At 38.6% G+C, this 27,648-nt stretch overlaps 1 protein-coding gene across 2 annotated transcripts in view; it reads left to right on the plus strand.

Moving 5' to 3' along the window:
* SLC25A13 (solute carrier family 25 member 13) overlaps positions 1–27,648 on the plus strand; it is a 178,512-nt gene that overhangs the window by 85,374 nt on the left and 65,490 nt on the right. For both annotated transcript variants that reach the window (XM_019729757.3, XM_019729758.3), the window contains exons 5-9: positions 8,177–8,316; positions 24,301–24,447; positions 26,272–26,410; positions 27,150–27,243; positions 27,457–27,541. In XM_019729757.3, coding sequence (XP_019585316.3) covers positions 8,177–8,316; positions 24,301–24,447; positions 26,272–26,410; positions 27,150–27,243; positions 27,457–27,541 — 605 coding nt within the window. The remainder of the gene's footprint in view (positions 1–8,176; positions 8,317–24,300; positions 24,448–26,271; positions 26,411–27,149; positions 27,244–27,456; positions 27,542–27,648) is intronic.

Consider the following 27,648-nt stretch of genomic DNA (forward strand, 5'->3'; position numbering starts at 1 on the left):
TTTTGATCACTTTTCATTCAAAATTTTAATATATGAGCTAAGAGAAGGGTGGATTTTTAAGTATTTGAGGAGAATTATTGCTTTTTTGAGGAATGTATAAACTGTGATGTTTCCAAATCACAGTGTCTGACACTTCTTTTTATCATTTGTAAATATTTGGTGCCCAGATAATTTTCATTATAATTAAGGCTTTAGATTTTGGAGTTTTACCATTTTAATGGCCACCTACTATGTTTAGGACATTGTAGTAGGCTAACTTAGATCCAGATCAACCCTCTAAGATAGGTATTTTATTCTCATTTTACAGATTGAGAGAACTGAGTCATAGTAAGTAATCTGCCTAATGTCACTCATTAGTAAGAGGCGGAGCTGACAGTCCCAGGTTTTCTTTAAAAGAGCTTTATTATATCCATTTAAAGTACAGTTCGCTGTTTTTTGTGTGCACAGGTACTCATAGATTTGTGCAACCATCTCCATAGTCAATTTTAGAACATTTTCATCGCCCCAGCTAGAAACCACATAACTTAGCAATTCTCACTCTCCCCTCCCGTTTCCCCCCTATTCCCTCAGTCCTAAGCAACCACTAATCTACTTTCTGTCTCTGTGGACTTGCCTATTCTGGACATTTCACATAAATGGAGTCATACGATATGTAATGTTTTGTGACTGACTTCTTACTATGATGTTTTCAAGGTTCTTCCATGTTGTAGCATGTAACAGTACTATATTCCTTTTTACTGATGAATCACATTGTTATGGATATACATTTTGTGTCTCCATCCTTCAATTAATGGACATTTGGTTTGTTTCTACTTTTTGGCTATTATGAATAATGCTGCTGTGAACATTTGTGTACAAGCTTTTGTGTGGATACATGTTTTCATTTTTCTTGGATATATACCTAGGAGTGGAATTGCTAGGTTATATGGTAACGATGTTTATTTAGTTTTTTGAAGAACTGCCAGCCTGTTCCAAAGTAACTGCACCATTTTACATTCCCATCAGCCGTGTATGAGCGTTTCAATTTTTTCACGTCCTCACCAACGCTTGTTATTAGCGAAGGTGAAGAGGTATCTCATTGTGGTCATTTCATTAATGACATCTTATCATGCATTTATTGGGCATTTTTATGTCTGTTTTGGAGAAATGTTTACTCAGTTCCTTTGCCCATTTTTAAAATTGGGCAATGTGTCTTTTTATTGAATTGTGAGAGCTCTTTGTATATTGCAGAGTCCTTTATCAGATATAATTTGCAAAATTTTTCTCCCATTCTGTTTTATTCACTTTGTTGATGGTACCCGTTGGAATACAAATGTTTTAAATTTTAATGAAGTCTGTTTTACGTATTGTTTTCTTTTGTTTTTTCTGTTTTTGGTGTCGTATCTATGAAAACCTTTCTTAATCCAGAGTCACAAAGATTTTTGCCTATATTTTCCTGTCAGAGCATCACAGTTTTAGCTCTTATATTTAGGTATTTGCTCCATTTTTTGTATATGATATGAGATAGGGTTCTAAATTCTTTCTTTTACATGTGGATATCCAGTTGTCCCAGCACAATTTGTTCAAAAGACTGAAATCTTTCCCTATTGAATTGTCTTGTCACTTTTGTTGAAAATCAAATGTAAAGGTTTATTTCTTGACTCCAAAATCTGTTCCGTTTATCTATATGTCTGTCTTTATGCCAGTATCACACAGTCTTGATTACTGTAGTTTTGTAGTAAAGTTTAAATACAACTTTGTTCTTATTTTTCAAGATTGTTTTGGCTATTCTGGGTCCCTTGAATTTCCACATGAATTTTAGGATCAGCTTGTCAGTTTCTACAAAGCAGCCAGCTGGACTTTTACAAAGAAGCCAGCTAAAGCTGTAGATCACTTTGGGCAGTATTGCCATCTTAACAAAGTTACGTCTTCCAATCTATGAGCATGGAATGTCCTTTTTATTTAGGTCTTTATTAATTTCTTCCAATAATGTTTTATGGTTTTTAGAGTACAGGCTTAGCAATGCCTTTTGTTAAGTTTATCCCTAAGTAGTTTATTCTTTGCGAGGCTATTGTAAATGGAATTGTTTTCTTAATTTCATTTTTGGAAGTTGCTTATTTTCAGTGTATGGAAATACAGTTGATTTTTATGTCTTGATCTTGTCTTCTTCAACCTTGCTGGACTCGTTTATTAGTTCTAGTAGTTTTTTAGTGGATTCCTTAGGACTGTCTATACACAAGACCATGTTATCTGCAACTCAGCTTTTAAAAAATGACAACTCTCTTCTCTGCAACTGTACTCTGTAGCCTAGGAAATTTTAGCTTAGGGAAAATTAGTTGACTTGGAAGTTATATTTAGGAAAGAAACAATTGCCACTTTGTTATTGTCTTTTTGTAATCTAAAAAGAAAAATACAGCAGACTTTTAGGCTGAAAACATTTTTGGAGAAAGCAAAGTCCCACAAATAAACTAGAAGGATTCTTGAGCTTATTTGATGAAGTCTTGCTTTAAATAATATCATCATTATTTGGTGAAATTATGGGAACTATAGGCCTTCCAAACATAGTTTATTTGGCACAGGCTGAAATAACAATTATACTTTAAGAGATAAGCATTCTAATTTGTTTTTATTTTCAGGAGGAGTGGGTGAGCTATGAAAAAATATGACTTTAAATATCCAAAATATATATCTAGTGCTTCATTCATATTCCAGTGCTAATTCAGTTTTGTTTCTTTGCCTAGAGGACCTCAAGCTGGGGGTAAGATTTTTAAGACCTTGTGTTTTAGGCTAGGAGAGACCTTCTAATTCTTTTTAGTTAGTGAAATATCTGCTAAGTCATGCCTATGTACGTGTATGTATAAAAACTATAACTCACCAGCTGACAGTTTTCATATATATATATTTTTTTAATTTCACTGAAAGAGGTAAGTAACCAAGAATCCTAGAAGTTTTTGGATTTCCTCTTTCCTCTCTAGGACTACAAGTTTGGTTTGGAAAGTCAGGGAATGGTTAAAGGTTTAGTGATAGCATTGCCCTAAGGTTGACTCCTGGAGTCTTTCATGGTAAAGCTCATGGAGTTTTCCATGGGTGCCAGAGTACAGAGCAGAATTTGAAAATCACTTTGGTTTTCAATTTCTGATTTTCATAGCCTCACAAGGCACGGAGCAATCTGTTAAACAAACAAATGTTAAGTGAGAAAGCTATTTGTATTGCTTGAAAGGAGAAAAGTTTATTAACCTGAAGTGATATTACAGTGACCTCCAAAGTGAGGAGGGAAATTCCCAGAACCCATTGTGACTGTTGGGCTTATAGATATTGCTTCTATTCATGAACCTACAAGAAAATGTATAGGCCCAAGTATTTTAGATAATGAGCGACCCAGAATGACTTATTGGAGCAGGATGAAATATTCAGAGACTTATGAACCTATAAAATATTTTTGGAGAAAGTGTGTGAGTTTTCCAGAGTGGCAAAATTTAATATTTTCATTTCTTAGGAGTTGATCAGCCATGACAATGAGTAGAAATGTTGGTAGTCTTCCTCTTTACCAGTCATACTTCTTCCCGCTCGGCATATTATTTGATTTATCCAGTTAGAAGGGCTTGGCAGTCTTTTAGTATTTGAGTACATAAACCTCTGTTGGCAATCTTATGATATTTGAGTACATAAAACAAAATTTATTTATAGAAAATAAATTTTGCATAAATTGTACCAAGTATAAAAAACTCCAGGTCTTTTTTTTTCTGCAGAGTCCCTTGACTATACTTCCCATAGCAACATTTTCCTCATCATAAATGTAGCATCAAGTCCTTGGGGTTTAAAAATATTATTTGACGGTGACAAGTGATGCCAACATCTATAACTGCCTGGAGCAGGATCTTTCATGTCTTAGTGACGCCAGGTGGCTTTGGTCCAAAGCGCTCTGATGGGACCCTCAATTCATTTAAAAAAAAACAACTGAACCCTTCCTCATGCTGTTGTTCTCCACTGAAAAACTCCCTCATAGATCTGTCTGAATAAATCCTCGACAGCCTTCAGGGCCCTGATCAAGTTTATCTCCTCCAAGAAACTTTTTTCTCCCACTTCTGTAAGTACCTCCCTCTTTACACTTCTATTTCTTCACCACGAGGAACTCCTGCACTTTATCATGTAATATGGTATATACTCTTTGGAGCTGTATTCAGTTATTTTTTGTACATTAGACTTGGGTACAGTACCATGTCCTCTACCCCTCCTTCCACTTCCCACAGGGCCTAGTACACAGTACAATGCTCATAAGTTGTGCTGCTTAGAATTTGATAGCTAGCTAAGGACGGGCATTCTTACAAGTGCCTGAAGGTTAGAACAGCTGACAACTGGTAATGGGGCCAATTCTCAGGATCATGTAGTTTGTAAGCTGTCCAGCTCCGAGGAGCCCCAGCCCCATGGGCCATGAAGTGAATGTCATACACTGGCTTGTGCAACGCAGCCCTGTGTGTCCTGTTGCCTCTACACATGGCCTGCGTTTACACATTACGTCATTGCTTTGGCTGGTCTGGAGAATCTTTCCTACCTCCTTCTTTTAGTATTCTTGTCTGTTTCAATGGGAAGTTAAAAATTAGTGACTTGGAGTAAATCTAACCCTTCCATAGCTCTTTAGGATAATGTTTTTCAGAATGAGATCCTGGACCCATGTACCAGAAAAACCTTTGGGATGCTGCTTAAAATGCAGATTATTCAGCCCCTCGATAGACTTGAATGAGCCTGGGAGCAGGGTTGGAGACTTTCATTACTGTGTTTCCCCGAAAATAAGACCTAGCCAGACAATCAGCTCTAATGCATCTTTTGGAGCAGAAATTAATATAAGACCCAGTATTATATTATATTATATTACATTACATTACATTACATTACATTACATTACACCCAATTTTATATTGTATTATATAAGACCCAGTCTTATACTATAGTAAAATAAGACCAGGTCTTATATAAATTTTTGCTCCAAAAGACGCATTAGAGCTGATTGTCCGGCTAGGTCTTACTTTCGGGGAAACACAGTAGCAGGACTGATGATTCTTAACACAGCACACTAAAATTTCAGGAAATAACTGTTGAACTAGCTTCTCAGGAAGATGAAAACTATAGTGCCTCAAAGGATTCGTTACCACTGTCCTTAACCTGTCAACACTATTGTAAACCTTTTCTGACTCATTTAAATTCAACCACTACTTAGTAAGTGGTTGTTCTGTGCCCTCCACTGTGTGGCCACACTGGGAGAATCAGATGTGAAATATATGGCCTTTGCTCTCAAGGTGCTAATAATCTGTGTGGAAAGAAAAGATACACACCAAATATGTGTACTGACACACATATCTGTATATATATACGTATTGTAGTGAGGTCTTTTTAAAACCAATAGTGCAGGTGTGTAGGATTGACAATTTGTAGAGTTGAGATATGTCTTAGGGATCACATATAGCTATATACTTGAATGAGACTAGATTTCAGTACTTCACACAGGCATTTGTATAAGAGAAACAAGCTCTGTGCAATAGTAGAAAACGCTCTCGACTTAGGATAGGATGGAACATTCACAGTGTTGAATTCAAGTCAGAGGTCTAATAAGCAGTAAATGTTACTTTAATTATAGGAAAAATAAGATGGTTGTTTAGGGTGAGGCACATTTTAAATTCACTCACTAAGTCTTGAATAACTTAACTTTACATGTATTTACAGTTTAAACCATTTAAATATTAAAATGTATACATGCCTTGGCTTTACATGCCAATATTTGGTTTAATATCCTTGGTTATTTTCTATGGGACATTGAAGGAGAGGTCAAGAAAAGGAAGGACCTCATTTTTGACAGCTATCCTATGATTATTACATTAAAACTTTATTTCACTGGAACCTTTGGCAGAAACATGGCAAGAAAGCCATTTTTGTTTGTATATTATTTTTCTAAAATTTTATTACAGTGTAAAATTTTATTTTTAGTGGGGAAAAATTGTTTTTCCTTTTGGTCACATCTTTGTCATTTGAACATCATTTCTCATTTCTAATTATATAAAGATTAGAAGATTGTGGTGACCTTCCTTGAATCTCTATTGGGCCTGCTTAATATAGGGCTATAGAAATTGAGAACTGGAAAGGAGCTACAGATTATCTAGGTTAATACCTCTTTTTACCACTGAAGACTTACACATATTGTAGCCATGAGAACAACAGCTTACACATGGTACCTATGAATGTTAGCCACCATTTAGTAGAATTTGAACCCAAGTTACTTGAATTTCAGTTTGGTAATTTCTTCTCAAGCGTTTTAGAGCCGAAGGAAATTTGCAGTGTCTTGTCTCCTTCTACTTAATTCATTTCATTGAGGACAACCCCCCCCACTCTCCCCAGATCCTCTGGAAGTCGTTTCCTTTTTTTATTTTTTTTTCCTTTCTTTAAATCCTAACTCTTGATTCACCTCTGGTTTTTATGTTGTTGTTTTTTTTAATATCCTGTCTCTTTTTTTCCTGAAAGTAGAGAAGATAGAATGAATTCACATACATTGAGGGTTGTACTTTAAAACTTTTTATTATTATTGTCCTCCTCAGGGCCAGCCTGAGGTTTTCTGCCACCTTTTATAAAATTTATGCCTGGCATAATTCTGATTTTTACTACCTTCTCTGTGCACATACACACCCAAACTTATGCTGATGGCGGCACTACTGTTTCTTCATGGCAAGACTTTAAAAATTGCTGGAAACTTTAAAAGCATGGAATAAAAACTTGTGGGTGGAATGGGGTGGAAGTAGGAAATTTGGGGGAAATAGTAGAAACATGTGCCAGGATTTTTGGCACCCTTTAGGGGACTAAAGAACTTATTTTTTCTCTTTTAAAATAGACGCAAAGGGGGAAAAAAACAAGGTATGAAGCACAGTTTGCTCATAAAAATAAGCAGGCTTAGTACCGTGTTTCCCCGAAAATAAGACCTAGCCGGACCATCAGCTCTAATGCATCTTTTGGAGCAAAAATTAATATAAGATCCAGTCTTATTTTAATATAATACAAGGGCCGGGTCTTATATAAGACCCAGGTCTAATATTAACTTTTGCTCCAAAAGACACATTAGAGCTAATGGTCCGGCTAGGTCTTATTTTTGGGGAAACTCCATGGCTGTATTTAACAATGTGAAGACCAGGACAAAATTCATTAATATAATAATAATTTGTGTTTCCTCTACCTTCCAAACATACAGTTTTCTTGGGAGGAGGAGACTAGTAAATAAAAACATGAAGCTTTAGAAAAGTAAGGTTTTTCATATTGTTGTTTTTTCTTCTGTCTGTCCTCTGACAGTTTTGTAGTAGAGGCTACACAGAGGTAAAGAATCAGTACTAGCACGTTTGGTAGCCCATCTTAAAATGGAATAATTTGGACCATTTGAGAACTTCTGTCAAGCTCAAAGTGTGTCATGTGAAGTTAAAGAACTGGGCAGCTGGGTTTTCTTCCCACTGCCTTTGTCTTCAAGTGTAACTTTCTAAAGCTCAAATAGAGTCTTCATGCTGTTGAATATGGACTTGTAGATTTATCTGATTTCTAAATCCTCAAAATCTTTTCAATAACTCCATAAAGGACTATGATTAAGATTTGTATAGTGTTACGTGTGTTTCTATATGTATCTCTGTTTTTCATGCCACTAAAGATTGAATTATATCCCCTATGCCTAGAAAATATTTGTTGAAACAAAACATAGGACATGATGATATTAGATATGGCTTATTACTTTGGTTTGGTTTCCTACTGCATTTTAGGCGTGTGTGTGTGTGTGTGTGTGTGTGTGTTTCTTCTTTATTTTATTTGGTGGGATTATTTGATTTCTTGACTGATTCCATGAGGATTCTGACTTTTTATTTCTGCCATGGTTTTGTAATCTGTGTGTGTTTTAAAAGTTGAATTAGTTACTTTTTATAAGAAGAAAGTAGCTCAAATATATGGTGATGGAAGGAGAACTGACTCTGGGTGGTGAACATACAATGGGATTTATAGATGATGTAATACAGAATTGTACACCTGAAATCTATGTAATTTTACTAACAATTGTCACCCCAATAAATTTTAAAAAAAAGTAAAAAAGAAAAAGAAAGTAGAAATGTCCATTTAATAACATTTTATAAGGATGAACCTGATTTGCTTTGTTTTAATTAACCTTCTTTCCTTCTGTTTTCAGAGGATGTTAAGCAAGTTTTTGAACAGACTACAATCCATCAACATATTCCATTTAACTGGGATTCAGAATTTGTGCAACTGCATTTTGGAAAAGAAAGAAAGAGACACCTGACATATGCGGAATTCACTCAGTTTTTGCTGGTGGGTCTAGCTCTTAAAAAGTTACAAAGATTAAATAAGTAAAACTGGGATCCTGATTTACCTCAAACTTTCTAACCCCGGCCAAATGATTCCATTTGGTATGTCTCTATTATAGTGTGTAGAAACCATAAGATTAAATGGGCTCTTACAGATCATGTAGAACCTCTTTACGTATAAAAGAAATATACATTGAGGTCCCAGGAAATTAAGTAATTTGCTCAAAAGTCCTGTACCTCAAGAAGGGCAAAACTGAAACTTGTACTCTTGGCTTATGACTAGTTCTACTACTGTTTACCCAAGTTTTGTTTTCCCTTGAGAAATGGACAGATGTCATCATCAGCATCTAACAGTGGAATCATTAAATCTGAGGCCTGTCATAGACGAGGCACAAGTCTGGAACTTGGCTGCATATGGGTATTACCTGGTGAGCTTTACAAACTACTATCGCTTAGGTCCCACCTCTAGAGATTAGATTAGATTTGATTTGATTTCGGGGTGGGCGAGGGGGATGGACAGCCTAGGCATCAGGATATTTAAAGCTTCTTAGGTGCTTCTAATGTGCATCCACTGTTGGAAGGGCACTTGCTGTCCATATCCAGGATTAAACTGTGGGAGTTGTCGACATTTGTAGATGTGCCCGGCCCAGTCCTTCCTGCCTTTCTCTCCCCACCCCCCTTATTGTGATCATGTCACTGAACCACTGATGATGCCAAGAGAAGAGTAGTAACAAAATATGATTGCAGTTTAGTTTTCCTCTTGAAGCTTAATTTTAAACATGTTTGAACTATGATATTAACATTTAGCCCCTAGAGACCAACGACTACGTGATATGTTAAGTATATATGATAAACCACTCTTTCTTTTGAATTTTTATGCATTTGGTTTGTTTCTCTGACCATTACGTTTTATATTTTATTAAATGTATTTTAAAAGAGTCGTTTAGGGGATCAGATTGCTATATTTAAATTCAGGGTCTAGAGGAAAACTTTGCCAGGGAAACCTCCTTCTGTTCTTTGACACTCGTGATGTCCCTGCTTCTCTTGTGTGCTCGAGGGCTTGCCAGCATTCTGAGGAGTGGCTGGAAACACAGCTGTGGGGTGGAGGTGGAAGGTGCATGGGACACTGTCATGCAGGGTGTCATGTGGGGTCTCTGGTCCCGCTCCCCACATAAGAACACAGAACATAGTGAGGCCAAAAAGGAATACCCACGGAGCCATAGATACGGGAGTCATACCGCTACAGTCTCGTTGGCGGCTGGGTTGGAGACACAGGAAGCAGGAGCCTCACGATCCGCAACCCGCCGTCCGCTTCTCTGCCAACCAGCCTCACTTGCTAGCTGCAATCCGCTCTTGCTAGCTTAGCCACCATCTTCTTGCTAGCCTCCGTTTTTCTGCTAGCGTAGCCACAGCAGTTATATTAGTGGCCAATGGCTCACTGGTTACAGCTGAGGGTCAACTAGCCACAGCTGATGGCCATTTACCTCCTGAACCAGCACCTTTCCACGTGAGGCCGAGAGCGTGGAAACAGCACTCCTGGCTCTGTCCCCACTGACACACACACACGCCTTGTGGTGTGCTCATTCAGCCAGTGTTTTGTGGCATCCATTCCTAGACACCAGCATATGTAATAGGTTGACTTTAATAGGTGCTTCTCTTTTTGACTTTTACTGGCATTGTTATGATATATGAAATCTGTCATGCTGTTTACTTTTATTTTCCTGGCCTTTGGAAACTTAAAAACAAGATGTCTTACACCTGACTTGGTAATATTCGTTAAAAACACGTTCATGTCTATGAATCCCCATTTGCACTTCCATGTCAACCTACTTATATAACTCAGGTGGAGAATGGAAGTCGAGTTGTTAGATTTTTGCTGTTGTTTACACAAGACCTTGGCGCACAGTAGGAGGTGGTATTCATTTTGATGAGGAATAATTACAATAATGCTATTGAGACAAATGCCTCAAATTAACTTTATGGAACACAGCCTAATTAACTTTTAGTCTTAATGGGATGTTAGCAGTAGTAAGGCTGATCGTGGTTTCCTTTAAGCAAGTATCAATTAGACTGAATTGAGGGGGCTGTAAACCACTCACAGCAGCTTCTGGGCCTTCAGCAAGATACAGTGTAGAGAAGCCAGAGTCGAAGGTTAGATGACTCAGAGATTACTAATTAGGTTTCCAGCTTCAACTTGTAGGGCATTCACTTGAATTTGACTCCATTCTGTAATGGTAAACTGACTCATCCCACAGTGTCCTGCGTGGGATGATTTTGATTTTGTAGCCCAAATGTAAGTGTTAAACTTACATTAAAATGTAAGTTTAATGTAAATGGTTAAATGGTTATCTCATAATTATCCCAGTGAGGGCCTTTCTTCTGTGTCCCACTCCAGGCTCACATTGAAAAGAATTGATGGATGTATTGTCATGGACTTTATATGAAGGCTAGTGACGTACCACGTTTGATGTCTACCATTGGGTCGTTCCCCTCCCCCTGCTAGCCCCATTCAAATTTTTCATCTGCTTCCTTTGAACTCTCTTCTGGATGCAGGGAACTTCTTAAAGATGTCAGTGAACTTAATATCCTATGTGTCAGACTTTTGCTTTGTCAAGCATTGCTCGTCTTTCTGCTCGAGGGCAGGGCTTAGAAACACAGGCGCCAGCTCCCTGGCTGGTGCCAAGGTCATGAGAGCAGGCACGGCTGCTTGAGATGTGAAAGAACTGCCACTGTGCATGCTGCTACCTGTCACGTACTGAAGAAGAACAGCAGCCATTGGGACGGCTGAGAAATGCTTGTGGTTTCAGGGAGCCTGAGCAGTATGTAGAAACTACATTGCTCGATCCCACTGAAGGTTCTAGAAAGTAGTTCAGATTGGTTCCAGCCAACTGAAGCCTCACACTCTTGTGTGTTACCTCTGCTTATACATGTACATGTGTTTGTGATTGGTGGGCAGTGCCGTTGTCTGCAAGGTCAGATTTTTATTTTCTTCATGTAATAAATGTTTTACGCTGTCTAAGCAAGAGTAAGTTTGTCATAAGCCACCACATGGCTGTGGGGACTTCACGTGTTTACGTGTTTGTCTGACCAGCTGGTCACCCACGGAGGTGGTGCTGCTCATGGGCATCCCTTGAGTACTGAGCTGGTATGTTGTTTTCTGTGCTTTGGTTATAAAATGTATAAAGTGTGGAATCAATGAAACACCCTTTGAGCTAAACGTGCCTTGTTTGTACTTTGCATCTAAATGGTAGTGTTGAAGGAAGTAGCGGAGAACAAATCCTCCTTCCCGGAGTCTTGTTCCTGTTGGTAAGGAAGGATGTTGGAGGGGGGCCACAGTCCAGTTACCCCATCATTAATACTGTTGCATTTATTGCTGCTACTTTTTATGCTCAGTTCTGTCATCTCCACTTCACTGCATGAGCGATGCTGTGTATTGTGAATATGAATGCAGTGTTATATCTGGGTATGTGTGTGTATTTAAAAATATTCTATAAACTTGTCCACATACCTCTACTCTCAGCTCCTAGAGCAAAGCTCTGATATTATGGTGGCTAGTTGAATAATGCATTTTAACATAACTGAAAACAGTATATTTAGAAAAGAATTTGGAGGAATGTTCCTATTTTATATCTGCTGGAACTATTCGTGAATGGTATTAACGTAAAACTTTCTACTGTGTTAGGAAGTATTTCTTCTGTTGTGATTTTTACTTGCATGGAGCAAACCACCCAATTCAGCAAATGTTTGCTGAGGATGCAGGATTTGTCATGAGGCTTCATGCAACTTCTGAGACACTTAATTGTACAAGTCTAGGGACTGTTCCGATGTTTATTTACCTGATGGCTCAAAAGGTGCAGCCACAAACAGGTATAAAATGTACATCCTGCGAGGTTGTTCTTTTGTAGCATAAAACCTTGTGGTAGGTATAAACCTGAAACTAACATTCGAAGTACGGTTAGAACTGCCATCCAAAGTACAAACAAAGGGCCAGAGACCAGCATCAGGTCATCGAGTTAACTGCCCCCATTTTACAGATGAGGAAATTGAGGCCTTTCACTTTAGAAGCTCTATTGTGGTATCTCATTTGTGATTTATATTTGTATTTCCCTAATGACTAATGATGTCAAGCATCTTTCCTGTGCTTATGGTGTATCTTCTTTGGAGATACATGGAGACATGTCTGTTTGGATCCATTGCCCATTTTTTTATCTGGTGGGCATTGTAGGTAACTATGAGCATAGCGTGAAAGGTCTCTTAAATGTTTCTGCCAAATTATTCTGTAGAGTCAGTAGAACTAAGAGTTATTCTCCAAAAAAAAAAAAGTAATAATAGTAACAATCTTTATAATTGACAAAGGGTTTTTCAATATTCTGTTTCTGATAATAGCATTCCTCAATACCCTGAGAGATAATTATCATTATCCCCTATTATATGCGAAAGAATAAACAGACTCTAGGGTAAAATTTTGCATTTACAGATAATTGTCTGGGGAAAATGCTCATGGCTTTCATTAGGCTCCCCAAGGAGTCCCCCAAAAGAGTACAGAGAAACTGTTCTAGAGCTTAGCTTCTTCCAGAAGATTGCACACACGTGCATGATTCAAAAATATGATGCTGTTTCCGCTATATACCACTGTCTCCAGGGCCAAGGCTCTGACCGGTTACTTTCTGTGCTGGAAGGGACTGTGCTTCTGAATGGGGGTGTACAGCCGTGCACCGCTGGACATTTCGCATACTTGACCCTTACCCATTAATTGCCAGGTATGGTAATAAAACAGCTCTCGGTAGGAGTATGTGTTACGGTTGTTTCCATTTACTTTTTGATAATGTTTCATAATCATAGGTCTATGTTTCACACATAATTATTACAATTTAAAAGTAATCTACACATACGAATTTCTAGTGGCTCCAATAAGTGGATAAAAAAAGCCTAGGGTTGCTACCATATGCAATATAGCTGTTAACTAGCAAACAATTGCGGTTAACTACCTACCTCTCATAGAGCACTTTCCAGCTTAGAAAGTGCTTTGACTTGTATTTGTCCTTATCATCACTTTCGGTGTTAAGCAGTTACTCTTGTTTCTGTACGGAAGAGAAGATGAGCACACAGAAGCTTGGAGAAGCTTTCTGGATTTGTTCAAGACGAGACAGGGAGAACCGAAGTTGATTTTAATTTTCCTAAATCTCGAGCCGTGTTTTTCAAATGTTGTGTAAAATTTTTCTGAAAGCCATCTGCAAGGATCTGATTCAGTAGGTCTGTGTGGGGCCTAAGAAACCGCCTTTCAAACAGACATCCTGAACTGTGGTGTTCCAGGTGGTCCAAGGGCCACACATTGAGAAACACGGGTCTCGATACAAAACCCTGACTGTTTAAAAGCACAGAAACTGGTCTTCAGGTCTTCATTTCACGGTTGATGGGGAAGCTCAGGGAGACAAACATGATCGTATTTGTTTCAGAAGGATTACTCTGGCTATCGTGTGGAAAATCAAATGGAAAGGGATCTGACTGAGAAGAGGACCACCAGTTGTCACTTTCTAATCCCAGACAGAAGCAATGATGGCGTGGGTTACATGGTAACTGATGAGCCAAAGTAAATGGGTTCAGGAGAAGCTAAAGGGATAGGCCTGACCGGGCTCGGTGACTTACTAGGATGAGGACAAATAAGGACATGCGAACTCGTGGTTGATGCCTGGGTTTTAGGTTTGGGCAAGTGGCGGGATGGTGGTGGTTTACTAAGAGGGGGAGCACAGGAGGGGGTGTTAATCAGGGGCTGCAGAGCGGTGCTTAGCTTGCAGTTGCCTTTCACGTGTGTATTGCTGGATTGTTCCCACCTCCTCGCCTCAGTTCCTTGGAGTTAGGATGATGCTATAGGAACCCTACTTATGGCCCCACAGACTTGGGCATTTCCAAGGAATTCTGGTCCCCATTTTATGGAACCAGGACATTTCTTTTGTTTCCAGAGACCGTCATCCTCTTGCTCCAAGAGGACGAATCATCAAGAAATCAGCAATGCTTTAAATTGGTGGAAAGGTCAGTTTTGGAAGCTGGGGTTCCATGAGTTAGCCAAGAAACAGAATAGCTGACTTGAAAAGGAATGGAGCTAAAAATTCTTTGTAATGTCTTCTCATCAGATAGCATTTAAGAATGAAGTTACCTGACCTAATGGAGCTCGCTGTTCCTAAAGGTGTGAGTGTTTTACCGTAACTTTATTCAGGTTGCCCTTTTGTCAGAAGAGGATGACCCATAGAGGTGAATAATAGTGCAAGGAGCTGGGAATACAACCTGGGAGTCAGAGCTGTATCTGTTGTCCCAGACTGGCCGTTCATATTGGCAAGGACCCTGTCGTTAGCTCACGTGGGCCCCATGACAGCCCTTTGGGATGCCAAAGCATATTTATGTTAATAATGCAACTGAACAATTTTGGTTCTTTCTGTTAAGTCAACTTGACCATCATTTTGGCTTACGAGCTAGCATGGCATACAAATCAGCCCAGGTCTTGTCTGTGTAAATTGAACACTTTGGTTGTTCAAATTTTGAGCCCTAGAGCATAGAGTCCTGGACTTCTGCTGCCACAGGTGCTGCCACATGTCCCTCCAGAGAGTTGTTGCTCCTTGTCAGCTCTGGTCTGGGCTTTATAGTCACCATCACTTAGGATTTGCTACTGTATTTGTCAGGGCATCCTGGTACAAGGCAAAACTTGCAACACAAAAGGCCCTATGTGCTAAAAAAAAAGAAATTGTTCCCGACCACCACCAAGCAAAAGAAAACATAACCTTCAACCATGGCAACATCAAATTCTCAAACTTTGGAACTGATTGAGCATTTTGGCATTAACCAGAAAACAATCACTTGTATTCTAGTAGAACTTGCCGAAGCCACAATTGTTTAAACAGGTTAGTAGACAACTAACAAGATCCTTGCTTTGGATTGAGCAACCCGAGCCTTTTGTGCATCCCCGTGGTCCCCCAGCTTGCCATCTGTATCCAGACCATGGATCTTTAGTAGCCAGAGACCTTGGTTATATTTGTATTTTTAACATGTGAGCGCTTTTTATGTTGCTTTCAAGTGGGACCAGATGGAATCTGCAATACGGCTTTGATACTGTTTCATCGATACAGCACCATTTGACGTCCCAGAATGAAGCACAGAGTAAAAGTAGCTGACGTTTGCCCTCAGCTCTTCCAGGAGATTAATGTTTCGTGTCCAAAAGGGAGCCATTGCCAGGTCGGTGGTGGGTGACCAGAGCTGTGGTAATATCCTGGTCACTTGGAGAGTTAGATGCAGGTCTAATGCCACTCACATCGCACTTGCTCCTCTCTGGGCGAAGGAAATCAGCATTCATGGTGGTGTTGTGTCCATGGCGTTAGTCAGCTTGCTGTTTTGTTGAGCAGCCTGTCGTGCAGGCTTTTACAGTAGTGTCCTGTAAAAATGAACACTCCCAATGGCATCTCCCCAGCTGTTTCCCACTGTGAAGTTTAACATTAAATCAGAAGATCCAGGAAATTGAGATGGAAAAGCTCTGCACTTGGTTTCTGCCGAGGTGTTGCTGTGCCTGCAGTGCCACATGCAACACTGCGCCTAAGGACCGTTTTAATTAAAGGTCCCACCCAGTGAACTGGGGATGAAATTTCACCCCGAACTCTGAAAGTCTGGCTGCCTGGGCTGAGTGTGGGGAGCACAGAAAAATATCAAGAAAGGGAACTACTTATTCCTCTACCTACTCTATTACTAGTTCTGTTTTTCCTCTGTTTAAAAACACGTGGGTCTTTATTTTAACTAGAATTTTTTTCTTCAGATTAGCATAGGATTATGGAAACGAAGTGGGTACTTATATAGTGTGCAAGTTCTGATACTTGATGTAATATAGAATTTGTTTGAAATAGGGCTAAATGTGATACCATATTTTTAAGCATACCTTTTTTATACATTTTTGTTTCTTGTTTTTATAAATAATTACCTACATTTTCCCCAGAATTCTTCTACCACCACCCTTTAAAAAAAGTAATTATTTTGAATCACACTCTTATTGATAACTCCCTGCTTCTACTAAAGTTTTTAGATTTTCTTTTAAGTTGCAAAACTAGACAAAACATAAAAATGCAGACTAGCCAGGGGTCTTCTTTGGTGTTCTTGAGTTCATAATATAAATCGTCTGGATCTGCTGCTTGTTTTGAGGGTCTATCGGTCTATTTTTTTATGTTCCTGATAAATTGTTCTCAGGCTGAAACATAAACTTGCATGTCTGAATAGAGGTGGAGAGAATTTTTGCATTCAAAATGTACCCACTTTAAAATTGGAGATTATTAAGGAAATGACAGGCCTGGAAGTATTAGAAGCGTGAATGTTAGATCTAAAGTGGTGTAACCCCTATATATGTTTATTTCTATACAGCTAGCAATTTTGAAGAGTTTGATTTTTCTTTCCCCTACAGCAATTTGAATGGATGTGTTGAAGTAGTTGGAAACTGTGGCAATAAAAGCCTATTCTGTTAATCATCATGCACCAGCATAGAGGGAACAGAAACAGTTCACTGGCAAATATTCAAGAGAAGCTGGACCTCCTTTCACGTGCTTGAGCAGAACTGCCTTAGGGATAGCTGTTCCGTTCCTTGCTCAGGGATCTTCTGGCCTCAGGTGAAGGGGAGCCCCTTCTCTTTGGTCCTTACTGTCTCTATCAGCAGCGTTTAGCAGGCACCTCCTTGCCTGGCACTCATAAGAGCTTTCTTTGTAGAGCTATGCCATCTTCACAGCTCTCTGGGTTTCCCATAAGTCCTCAGGCCCTCAGTTTTATTGTCTGTGATCACTTATTTCAGGATCAGTTCCATTTTGTCGTCTGCCTGCTTTATCTATGTAGTGCGGGATGATCTCATCTATTTCTTAACTATTACTTTTTTCCTTCTGTTTTTTGGTAGGCCTCCCCCTAAAAGGAACGGGCAGTCCGTGTAGATTAAGACTGTGGCTCTGGAGTCAGACCCCCCCGGGTGCATATCCAGTTTCATTCTTAGCATCATATGACTCTCAGCTGCTCTTTACCTTATTTTTCCATCTGCAAAATGGAGGCGATAGTAGGGGCACCTTAGAAGGTTGTCGGGAGGATTCAAAGAAATGAAGAAAACACAACAGTCCCTGTAGCATAGCACACACTTAATTACAGTAAGTGTTAGCCTTGTGGGTTTTTCCCTAAAATCCTGTTATTGACATCTCCCAGATTGACATTTCTATCTATACCTCTAGCTTTCTTTTGTTTACGGATTAACCTTTGTTTATAACTTAAATTCATCTCACTCCAAGTTTCTCATCATGTTAACCACCTCATCTCTTTCCCCTCGAGTGTTTTCCTTTGTGGTAGATGCTTCTATCTCCCCCATCATCCATGGTGAGACTTCTGTGAGATACAGCTTGCTCCATTTTTACATACAAATCATAACCAAAACTTTTCTTAAAACCTCTTTTCCAGTTATCTATCCAAATCTACTTAGGATCGTCTTACTGCGATTTTACCCAAGGCAGGATAAGTCAGTGGTTAAAAAAATCTCAGTTTTGGAATCAAACAATACATTGGTATAGATCTCATCTCTGCCACTTCCTAGCTGTGTGATTTTGAACTAGTTACTTAACCTCCCTGAGCTTCAGGTGTCTCTCTGTAAGATGAAGATGATAATAGTACTTCTCAGAATTATTATGAGGCTTAAATGAAATACTGTCTTTGAAATTCTTGGCATAGCCCCTGTCCTGGAGTAAATGTTTAAACAGTCAGCTGTTACTGTTATTCCCCACCCTATCTGGTCTTCATCGCTCTCTTCCTATGTCTGGTTCAAAATGAATCAGTAGAACCACCATTCCTACTAGGTGATTTTTTTGAAAGACTCCAAGAACTTGTATTGGAAAGGACTTCATCGGGTTTTAAATCATTCACCTTGGCACAATCGACGCTACCATTTATTAAGTGCCTGTCAGGCTTGACATCTAGTTTTCATAATCCTGTATAGTAGGTGTTGCTGGAACTCTTAGATGCAAACACACCCCTAAGCCTTCCCAGGTAGGGGTGTCATGACTGATATTTGTTTGAGCTCTGCTCAGTCCTGTTCCAAACTTCAGATTTTTGTCATCATAATATATTGCTTCCATAACGCCATCTAATAAAATAAATAAAATAAAATAAATTTCTTGACATGTGCTCCTTAGCTTGTAGTTGAATGGATACCGTATTTTGCTGTGTATAATGCACTTTTTTGCCCAAATTTGTGAGGGAAAAATAAGGATGTACATTATACATGGGCACTACTAGTTCCGTATCTATATAAATGTTTTTAATTCTTTTATTTATGCTTATGAGTTAAAAGTGTAACTCTAGAAATCAGTAACAATATCTGTGTGCAAAATAATACCCTGGAATACGATAATCGGTTTTGTTGAACTTACGATGAATTTGCAACAACAAATAGTTCTTGGCCTTCTATGGTGCGTAAAGATCGTAAATTTGTTACCAATACATAAAATGTCTTGTACCTTATATCTGGTCTTGTGTTTTGTAATTATTTGTTACATAAAATTTCTTGTACTATGTTAAACATAATTGTTAAAATTCCTTCATAATACAAAAACAAGTACCTAAATGTAAACAAATAAAAATTTGAATTAAAAAATTAAAAGACTTTTTTCCCTAAAAGTTTGGGCCAAAAACGTGGGTGCGCATTATACACGGGCGCATGTTATACATTGCAAAATACAGTAATTCGAGAGACTGGGGACCTGCTACTTCGCAAGGTAGCCCATTTCATTTCTGAATAGTTGTACAGGTTAAATATGTCTGTTTTGTGCTAAAACTTGATCCCTGTATTTTCTTTCCACTGATTTTTTAAAAAAAAAAATTTGTAAGAAATAAAGAGCCATCTAGCTTCTTTCCTTTTTTTTTTTTTTTTTTTTTTTTTTTTTTTTTACCAAATAGTCTTTTAACCTTTAAATATTTGAATGGAACTATTGCTTCTTCCATTGTTCTCCCTTCACCTGCACAGATGATGAGTTTATCCATTCTGGTCCCTTTCATTTTGGAAATGAACAAATTATCTTACACATTCTTTATTGCGTACATCCCAAATGTTCTCTGTCCCAGTTTTATGCCTCTAGGTTCTAAGAACTATTGGGGTCTTGGTACACATTAGGTTTTCCTTAAGTAGCATTAGAGGTGCCAACGGAGAGCTTTGTTTTTAAGTCACTCTGCCATGAGTATTGAGCCTGGATATTTATTTCAAAGATCATTCATTCTCAAATTCAGTATTTATAGAGTACCTGTGTGTTAGTTCCCATACAGTGAGAAAGCAAGCAATAAGCAAGGGCAGGAGAAGGCCTTTTAGATTTGGTTTCTCTCCTCCATTGTCTCTGCTGATGTTGGGAGAATAATCCAGACACTGGGCGCATAGGAGACTTTTGCCTTAATGAAAATTTTTCAGGAATTTTATTTTCTCATGAAAATAGGCAACAGAGAAATCTAGAGCATTGAGAATAATTTAAAAACACATTGTACTTTTATCTTTTCATAGCTATTAAGACTCCTAGATGTCAAATATATTTTGTAATCAAATTCCTGACAGTGGCATTATCAGGGCTCCCCATGCAGTGAAGAATTAGGAGCATTGTCAGAGGGGTGGAACTGAGCTACTTTTCAGTTTGGGGAAGCAGTAAATTAAATGTTTTCCACTCTATCCTAATATTTAGAGAACTACATAGATCGTGCTTCTTGTATACCACAGAGTTTCTAACGTCTCCGATCTTTAAGAGCTGTTGGAAACGTATTCTTCAATTGTTCATCATTAGGGTGAAAAGTGCTTTCTTGTTCCATGATTAAGTGGAACAAGAGGGTTTGAATTCCAGCTTTACTGCTTCCTGTCGGTGAGACCTTAGCTTCCTCAACTACTGCAGTGAGGTTAATAATAGTACAGTTGACCCCCTTATCCGTGGTTTCACTTTCTGTGGTTTCAGTTACCCACGATCAACAGTATGAAAATATTAAATGGAAAATTCCAAAAATAAACAATTTGTAAGTTTTAAATTGAGCGCTGTTCCGAGTAGTGTAATGAAATCTCATGCCATCCCACTCCTGTCTGTTCCATGTGGGACCTGAATTATCCCTTTGTCCAGTGTATCCATACTGTATTCCTGCCTATTAGTCACTTAGTAGCCGTCTGGGTTATCAGGCAGACTGTCACAATATCACAGTGTTTGTGTTCAAGGAGCCCATATTTTCCTAATAATGGCCCCAAAATACAAGAGTAGAGATGCTGGCTGTTTGGATATGCCAAAGAGAAGTTGTAAAGGGCTTCCTTTAAATGAAAATGTGAACGTTCTCTACTTAATAAGGGGTTTTATTGTCACATCATCATAAGAAGGGCAAGTACAGTACAATAAGATATTTTGAGACACACACCCCACATTCACATAACTTTTATTACAGTATATTGTGATAATTGTGTTTTATTATTAGTTATTTTTGTTAATCTCATACTATGCCTAATTTATAAATTAAAATTTATCCTAGGTATGTATTGGGGGAAAAACACAGTATGTATAGGGTTCAGTACTAGCCATGGTTTCAGGCATCCACTGGTGGTCTTGGAATGCATCCCCTGTGGATAAGGGAGGACCATTGTACCAACCTGGTAGGGTTGCTGTGAGCATTAAACGAGTTTATTATTATAACGTGCTTTAGAACAGTGTGACGCAGACTGTATGCTCACTAAATGCTGTTATCGTGCTGGTTGTATCAATTGGAGTAAGTTTCATTTCTTCACCCAGAACAAGAAACAGTTGTGACATATTATGTTTTCAGAAGGGAGCCCACATCTTTAGTAAGCTACTTTTCAGTTTGGGGAAGCAGTAAATTAAATGTTTTCCACTCTATCCTAACATTTAGAGAACTACATAGATCTTGCTTCTTGTTTACCACAGAGGTTCTGACGTCTCCGATCTTTAAGAGCTGTTGGAAACGCATTCTTCAATTGTTCATCATTAGGGTGAAAAATGCTTACTTGTTCCATGATTAAGTGATCCCTGCTAGTAAATGTTCACTGGTGGAAGTGTCAGCACCGAAATGCTTGGTGGCACCATCTTCATTACAAATGTACCCTGTGTCCTGCCATATGGACGTCAGCCCCCACTTTGTTGTCCGTTCCCCTGCCAATCTGCACAGCTTGGTCTTAGTGTTCTGGCTTTCTGCTTTCTGAGGAGATGGGGTGGCCAAGAAGAGTGATGCCATTTTTAATATAATGGTTTCAGATCCCTACGACTTTATTTGAGTTATAAGCTAGGGAAAATGGTAAAGAAATGAACATACCTTCTACTCTTCTTGACAGTAACCTTGGCTTAGGTTAGTTTTAGCGATGGGTCTGGCAATCCAAAGGAGTGTGTTCGTTTACTTTCAGGTGAATACACACTGTGGGCATTCTTCACTATAGGGTGTTTAGCAGTTGGTTTCTTCCTTCCTTTTAAATTGGAGGCACTTGTACAGAGAACTAGAATACCTATCATTGATGAATATGTCTACGGTTTATTGAGTGCCTACTATATCTAAAGCATTCTGCCTATACCACAACTGGCATGAATAGAGCAGTCTCTTTTCCCTAGCAAGGTAGGGAGAAAGACAGGAATATAAGATGGAATAAGACAAGTCTTATCATTGAAGTTCAAGCAGGAGTCCAAGTGATCAGTTATTTTCAGTTAGGAGGCCTCATTATATTTACCTAGGAGGTAGGATTTGAGCTGAGCCTGGAGGAAGTGGTAGGATTTTAGGAGCTAGAGAAAAGGCTACTGTCGCTGCTAGGTGGAGGGTAGAGTGTGGACAAAGGCCTGGATGTGTGGAAGGTCTGGTAGGGCTGGACGCAGTGTGCTAGAGACAAGGCTAAAGATAGCTCCTTGTAGAGTCTTGAGCACTCTGTTTCAGAGATGGGTCTTGGTGATGAAAGGCTATTGAAGGTTTCTGCAGAGAGGATTCAAGTCAGATCTGAGATTGTGAAAGGCAGCTGTTGATGTGTGCAAGATGGACTACAGAGGTCAGAGAGAAGCGCCAGACTGACAGTTGGGCCAGTGGTAGATATTCAGGCACCTTCTGAGGAGAGCTTGAAACAGTTCATTACGAGTGAAAAGGATAACATGCATTTGCATGAACTTTCAAAAGTTCAAGTGATATAATTTGGTAACTGGTTTACTCTGGGGGAAAAGAAGCTTGAAGAATTAAGACTGACAGATTTCTAGGTTGGGTGACCAGAAAAACAACACGCCAATAATTAAGCTTTGCACAGAGGAGAGGGATCAGTTTTGAGGCCTGAGTGAGGGACATATAATAGTGTGTTTAGTGATGTGTAATTGTATGGCTTTTACAGATACCCACATGGGTATATCTTTAAACAGTTAGAAATTCCAGTCCAGCAGATAAGAGGGAGAGATTTGGATCTGGGAGTCAAGCCTTCTAAGAAATCTTTGAGGTCTTGGGTGGGGAGGTCTTGGCTTAGAAGAGTAGAGTGAGAAGACCTGAGGACAGAGGGCTGACAAATGCCTCTCATTTAAGGAGTGAATGGAAGAGGCAATAGAAAGATTAGGGTCCCAGAAGAGAGTGTCTGCAGGGACAGGATGGATCAAAACTGGCAGATGCTATAACTAAGAAGAAGCTATTAAATAGGATAGGAAGTCTAATTCTTACCATTGTATTGTCTTTTTAATTTTTTTATTGTAGACATTTTCAAACTACACAAAGGTAGAGAGAAAAGTATAATGATCCACCATGTTCCCATTATCCAGTTTCAATTATTATAAATATTTTATCAGTCATCTTTCATCTCCCCACCTTTCTGGGGGAAGAGAAGGGAGACTAGAGTGCTCGAAAGTATTATCAGACTCGTGTCATTTCATCCATACTTTAGTTTGTAATATGTCATAAGGACAATTAGTTTTTACACAATTATAAGTCATTATCTCACCAAAGTTAAAAGAAATGTAATTCCTCTGTATCATCTAATAAAACTTCTTTTCATTTAAATAATTTCAAGTTCTTGAGAGCCACATCAGTGATGCTTTGTAATTCCATAGAGATTAGATCTCACTCTAAGGGCCCATTTGGGAAATGGATAGTTTCCTGAAGAAGATAATAAAATGCTGTCTGCAGAAAGGATGCTTCTACATGGTACACGATGGCTTTTGATGGGAGGCTATGTTTTATTTTGTGTATACACTTATCCTTTGGGAATAGCAACAGAAATGTTTTCAGATCATATGAATTAAAACATGCCCAATGGTACTGACCCGCATACCATCCAATTCCTAATTCGGGAACGTTGGTCCTCAATTGGAAAGTATGGCCCTCCCTGGAGACACTTTTGATTGTCACGGCCTTGGGGGAAAGAGGATATTGGCATCTAGTGGGAAGTTAGAGGGTAGGGTATGCGTGGGAGGGCCCCCATAACAAAGGCTCATTAACCTGCCCAAAATACCAATAGTGTCAAGACCGGGAAACCCAGTGTTAGAGGAACAGCATATTCCAAAGGAGAACCGCCATTTTCCAATCTGTTATATCACATGTTTGTGTATAGCAGGTTCCTATTAAAAATTTTCCTCTTTTCTCTGGAGAGAAGTAATGTCCCTATAGGTGGTTTCCCTTTGATCATTAGCATCATCTAAGCAGGGTTTGGCCAGATTTTTGAGCCTTCCAAACTTCGTTCTAGGTTTTATTTTCTTGGTGTCCTCGGACTCTAGCAAAGCATTGAAGTGATTTGGTGTCTTCCGGTAGGAGATTCAAGGTGGAATGCACTTTTCCAAGACATGTTTACTGGTCTGAGTGAAGTTCTCTCTTTAGAAGGAGACAATAGCTTGGGGGTGCTATTTAACAAGCAGGCAGTGCTTATTAAACCAAGATGTGATCTATATTTCTTCACCCTAATTTGAAATTGAGCCATTATTTGTCGTAACCGAGAAACAAATTATTTTACCTTCTTTATTTGTAGGAAATCCAGTTGGAGCATGCAAAGCAAGCCTTTGTGCAAAGGGACAGTGCCAGGACCGGAAAAGTCACAGCCATTGACTTCCGAGACATCATGGTCACCATCCGCCCCCATGTCTTGACACCTTTTGTAGAAGAATGTCTAGTAGCTGTAAGTTGTAACTTTTCCTTGAAGTTCGTTTATTCTGAAGTAATTTATTCTACCTGACCTGAGCTCAGTAAATAAGGGATTATAAGAACAATTCTTACATATTACGTACTTTTTTTCTCTTTTAAATACTAACATTTTCTTAATGTGATTGCATATATTACCAAACTTACAGAGTGTGTTTTGGCTAATTTTAGTGAGTAGGTTAATTTGTTATCTGGACAATATAGAATACCTTAAAGAAATGCATTAACTGATTTTAAAAAGAAAAACAAAGTTATAATTGTGTATTAATTTTGCTTTACATTTTGCAGGATGTGAAATGCTAATCTTTGCTTTTTATCTGTTCTCTGAGGTGATAAATTAAGAAAAAAAATCGTGTGCACAGATATATTTAAGAGGTCAGCAGAACAGAAACTTTAAACCTTCGATTTACTTGTTCATTCAACATATGTGATGAGGTGACAGTGGCACAGTGATGGGTGGAAGGAGCCCTGTTCTCCTGTGTCATGGAGCTTCCATCCTAGTGGATGTCCAGCCACTGCTGACCTCCTGGGCCCTGGTGTCCTGTAACATTCTGTGGTGGTGGTTCCAAGCCTTGGTCATGGAGCTTAAGAATCAACAGGAATAATTATAAAAAAATCCAGGTTCTAAGGTTTCTCCCAGGCCTACTGATGCACCATCTATAGGTGTTGAGGCCCTAGAATCTAGTTTCTAAAGCTTCCTAGATAATTCTGATGGTCGCTCAGATTTGGGAACCCTTATGCAATAGGAACTGTCCTTTTGTTCATCCCAGGGGGAAAACTTTCTGAGTGTTTTCACCATCATCTGGGTTTCCCACAATGCTTCCCATAGGCAGGAGCTTAGGCTAGCTTTTCATTTTTTCCTTTTTTTTTTCCCCCTGGTGCCTCTTTTTGGAAATGTGGCATTCTGACAAGGCCTTTTCCATTCTTTCCAATCTAGCTCCTTTTCTTGGCCCCCCTTCCCTACTCCATTCTAAACTCTCATGTCAGCTATTCTAAATGATTACTGAGTGAAGATTTATGTGGTTGTTACCTTATAAAGAACTGCTTTCCTAATAAAAATATTTTGCCTTGTTAGGGAAGGATAGAATTTGAAACCCCAAACTGAAGTTCCATTCATAATGGACATGCTGTCTAGTTCCCTTGTCCCCTATGAAGAAATATGGTTTCTTACAAATTTCTACTATCAGAATTCTGAACAGTCTTAACTCCCATCAAAGCATATGACATCTCATAATTTTACCATAATACGCTTGTTTGCTAGACATCCCACCAATGTAAAGTCTGTACTTAAATGATTATTTATTGCTAGTTATAAGTAACATGACAAATCATGATATTAATGTTAGATTGACTACTTTTCATAGTATGTTTGTGTTGGTATAATACAGTTTTGCATGTATAAGCACACACGTGTGTGTAATATAGTTTTGCATGTATAAGCCTTTAAAGATTGCTCATTAGATGAAATAAACAAACTTATAAAACATTTCCAATGGAAATTTGAACTCTGTAAATTACTACTGGTCCTGCTGTTATAACCCTACACATGTATTTATTTAGTTTTCTAGGATTGTATGTGGAGAGTACAAGTTCTGGTCATGATTAGTTGCAGTTATTTCTAAAAATCATTTATAGCTTTTTTTTTTTAATGTGAAAGAAAAATACTTATGGCTATTTCTTCTTAGTTATTCAGTCCTGATTACTTCCAAAACTAGCATTTGATATATGTACGTCTGAATCTTCTGCATTATATAAATTCTTTATTTTTATTTTCCCCTCTCCTATTTTCAACTTATTTGAGGCTGCTGGAGGTACTACGTCCCATCAAGTCAGTTTCTCCTATTTTAACGGATTTAATTCGCTCCTTAACAACATGGAACTCATTAGAAAGATCTACAGCACTTTGGCTGGCAACAAGAAAGATGTAGAGGTGACTAAGGGTGAGTGAGAATAAGTCTGAATTCTTCCCTGCAAGTGTCTTGGTGTATTGTTATTGGAGTGAAGACGGCAAACAAGAGGTTGTATTGTAGATTGTTGTATTCCATTGACACATACTAACTCTAGGTTATATGTGTGTTCTCCATCGTTTGATCAGACCAAAGCAAACAAAACACTCTGGTCAGTTTTAAATAAACCTGATAGTCCTTGAGTGAGGGAACCATGTAAAGTTTCTTAAAGGTTTTCAAATCTTGCCTCTAAAGTGGCCTTCAAACGTACATAAGGAATTCCATAAATTTATACTGGTGACAATGTAAGTTGATCTTCAATCTAGAAACAAGATATTAGCATTTTAATGTTTCTTTTTCTTTTTTTAAAAACAGAGAATTCCCTTAGAAATTTCACAACTTCATTCATATAACCTCCTGGGACCTATGCATATGAAGTTTTATATCTGCTTCCTAGTTTTCCCTGACCTGAAATTTGAATAACATCCCGAGTCATTTATTCAAAGCCTTCACATGACATCAAGCTTTTAAAGGCAATGTTAGAGAAACTCATCTGCACACTCTTTCCAGAAGAACTCTGAAAACTCTTACCCTATTTGGATTGACTTGAATTCTACAACTGATAATAATAAAATTTTGTAATGTCCACTCATTCCAGTGACTTGAGTTAATGCTACCATTTAGTGGCTATTTCTTTTTGAATCTTTCCCTTTTTAACTCTTTTTCCATACAGAGGAGTTTGTTCTGGCAGCTCAGAAATTTGGTCAGGTTACACCCATGGAAGTTGACATCTTGTTTCAGTTAGCAGATTTATATGAACCACGGGGGTAAGTTGGCCTTTTTCTTTTTTTTAATTAGCTTAATAAAAGGAGGTTACGAGGTGGGGGTAGGAGTACAGCAAACCTGGAAAAAGAAGCCAAATTAAAGATGACTCTGAAATATGGGGAACAAAAAAGGGAATGTTTTAAAATTCCATAATGTAAATTTTAATAAACTTGTATTTTGTTGTCTGTGCTTGTTTTGTTTTGTTTTCCTTCCAGACGTATGACCTTAGCAGACATTGAACGCATTGCTCCTCTGGAAGAGGGGACTCTTCCCTTCAAGTTGGCTGAGGCCCAAAGGCAGGTGGGCAGAAAAAGCAAACTTGCTTCCTGGTGTTTCTTTAGTAGGGCACCCCCAAGCCCCTTTTCACTTGCAGTCACCTTTCTGGCACTGGTATCTGACCTACCATG

The sequence above is a fragment of the Rhinolophus sinicus genome, chromosome 4 (genome assembly GCF_057876585.1).
Source record: "Rhinolophus sinicus isolate RSI-liver-muscle chromosome 4, RSI-T2T, whole genome shotgun sequence".
Taxonomy (NCBI): Eukaryota; Metazoa; Chordata; class Mammalia; order Chiroptera; family Rhinolophidae; genus Rhinolophus; species Rhinolophus sinicus.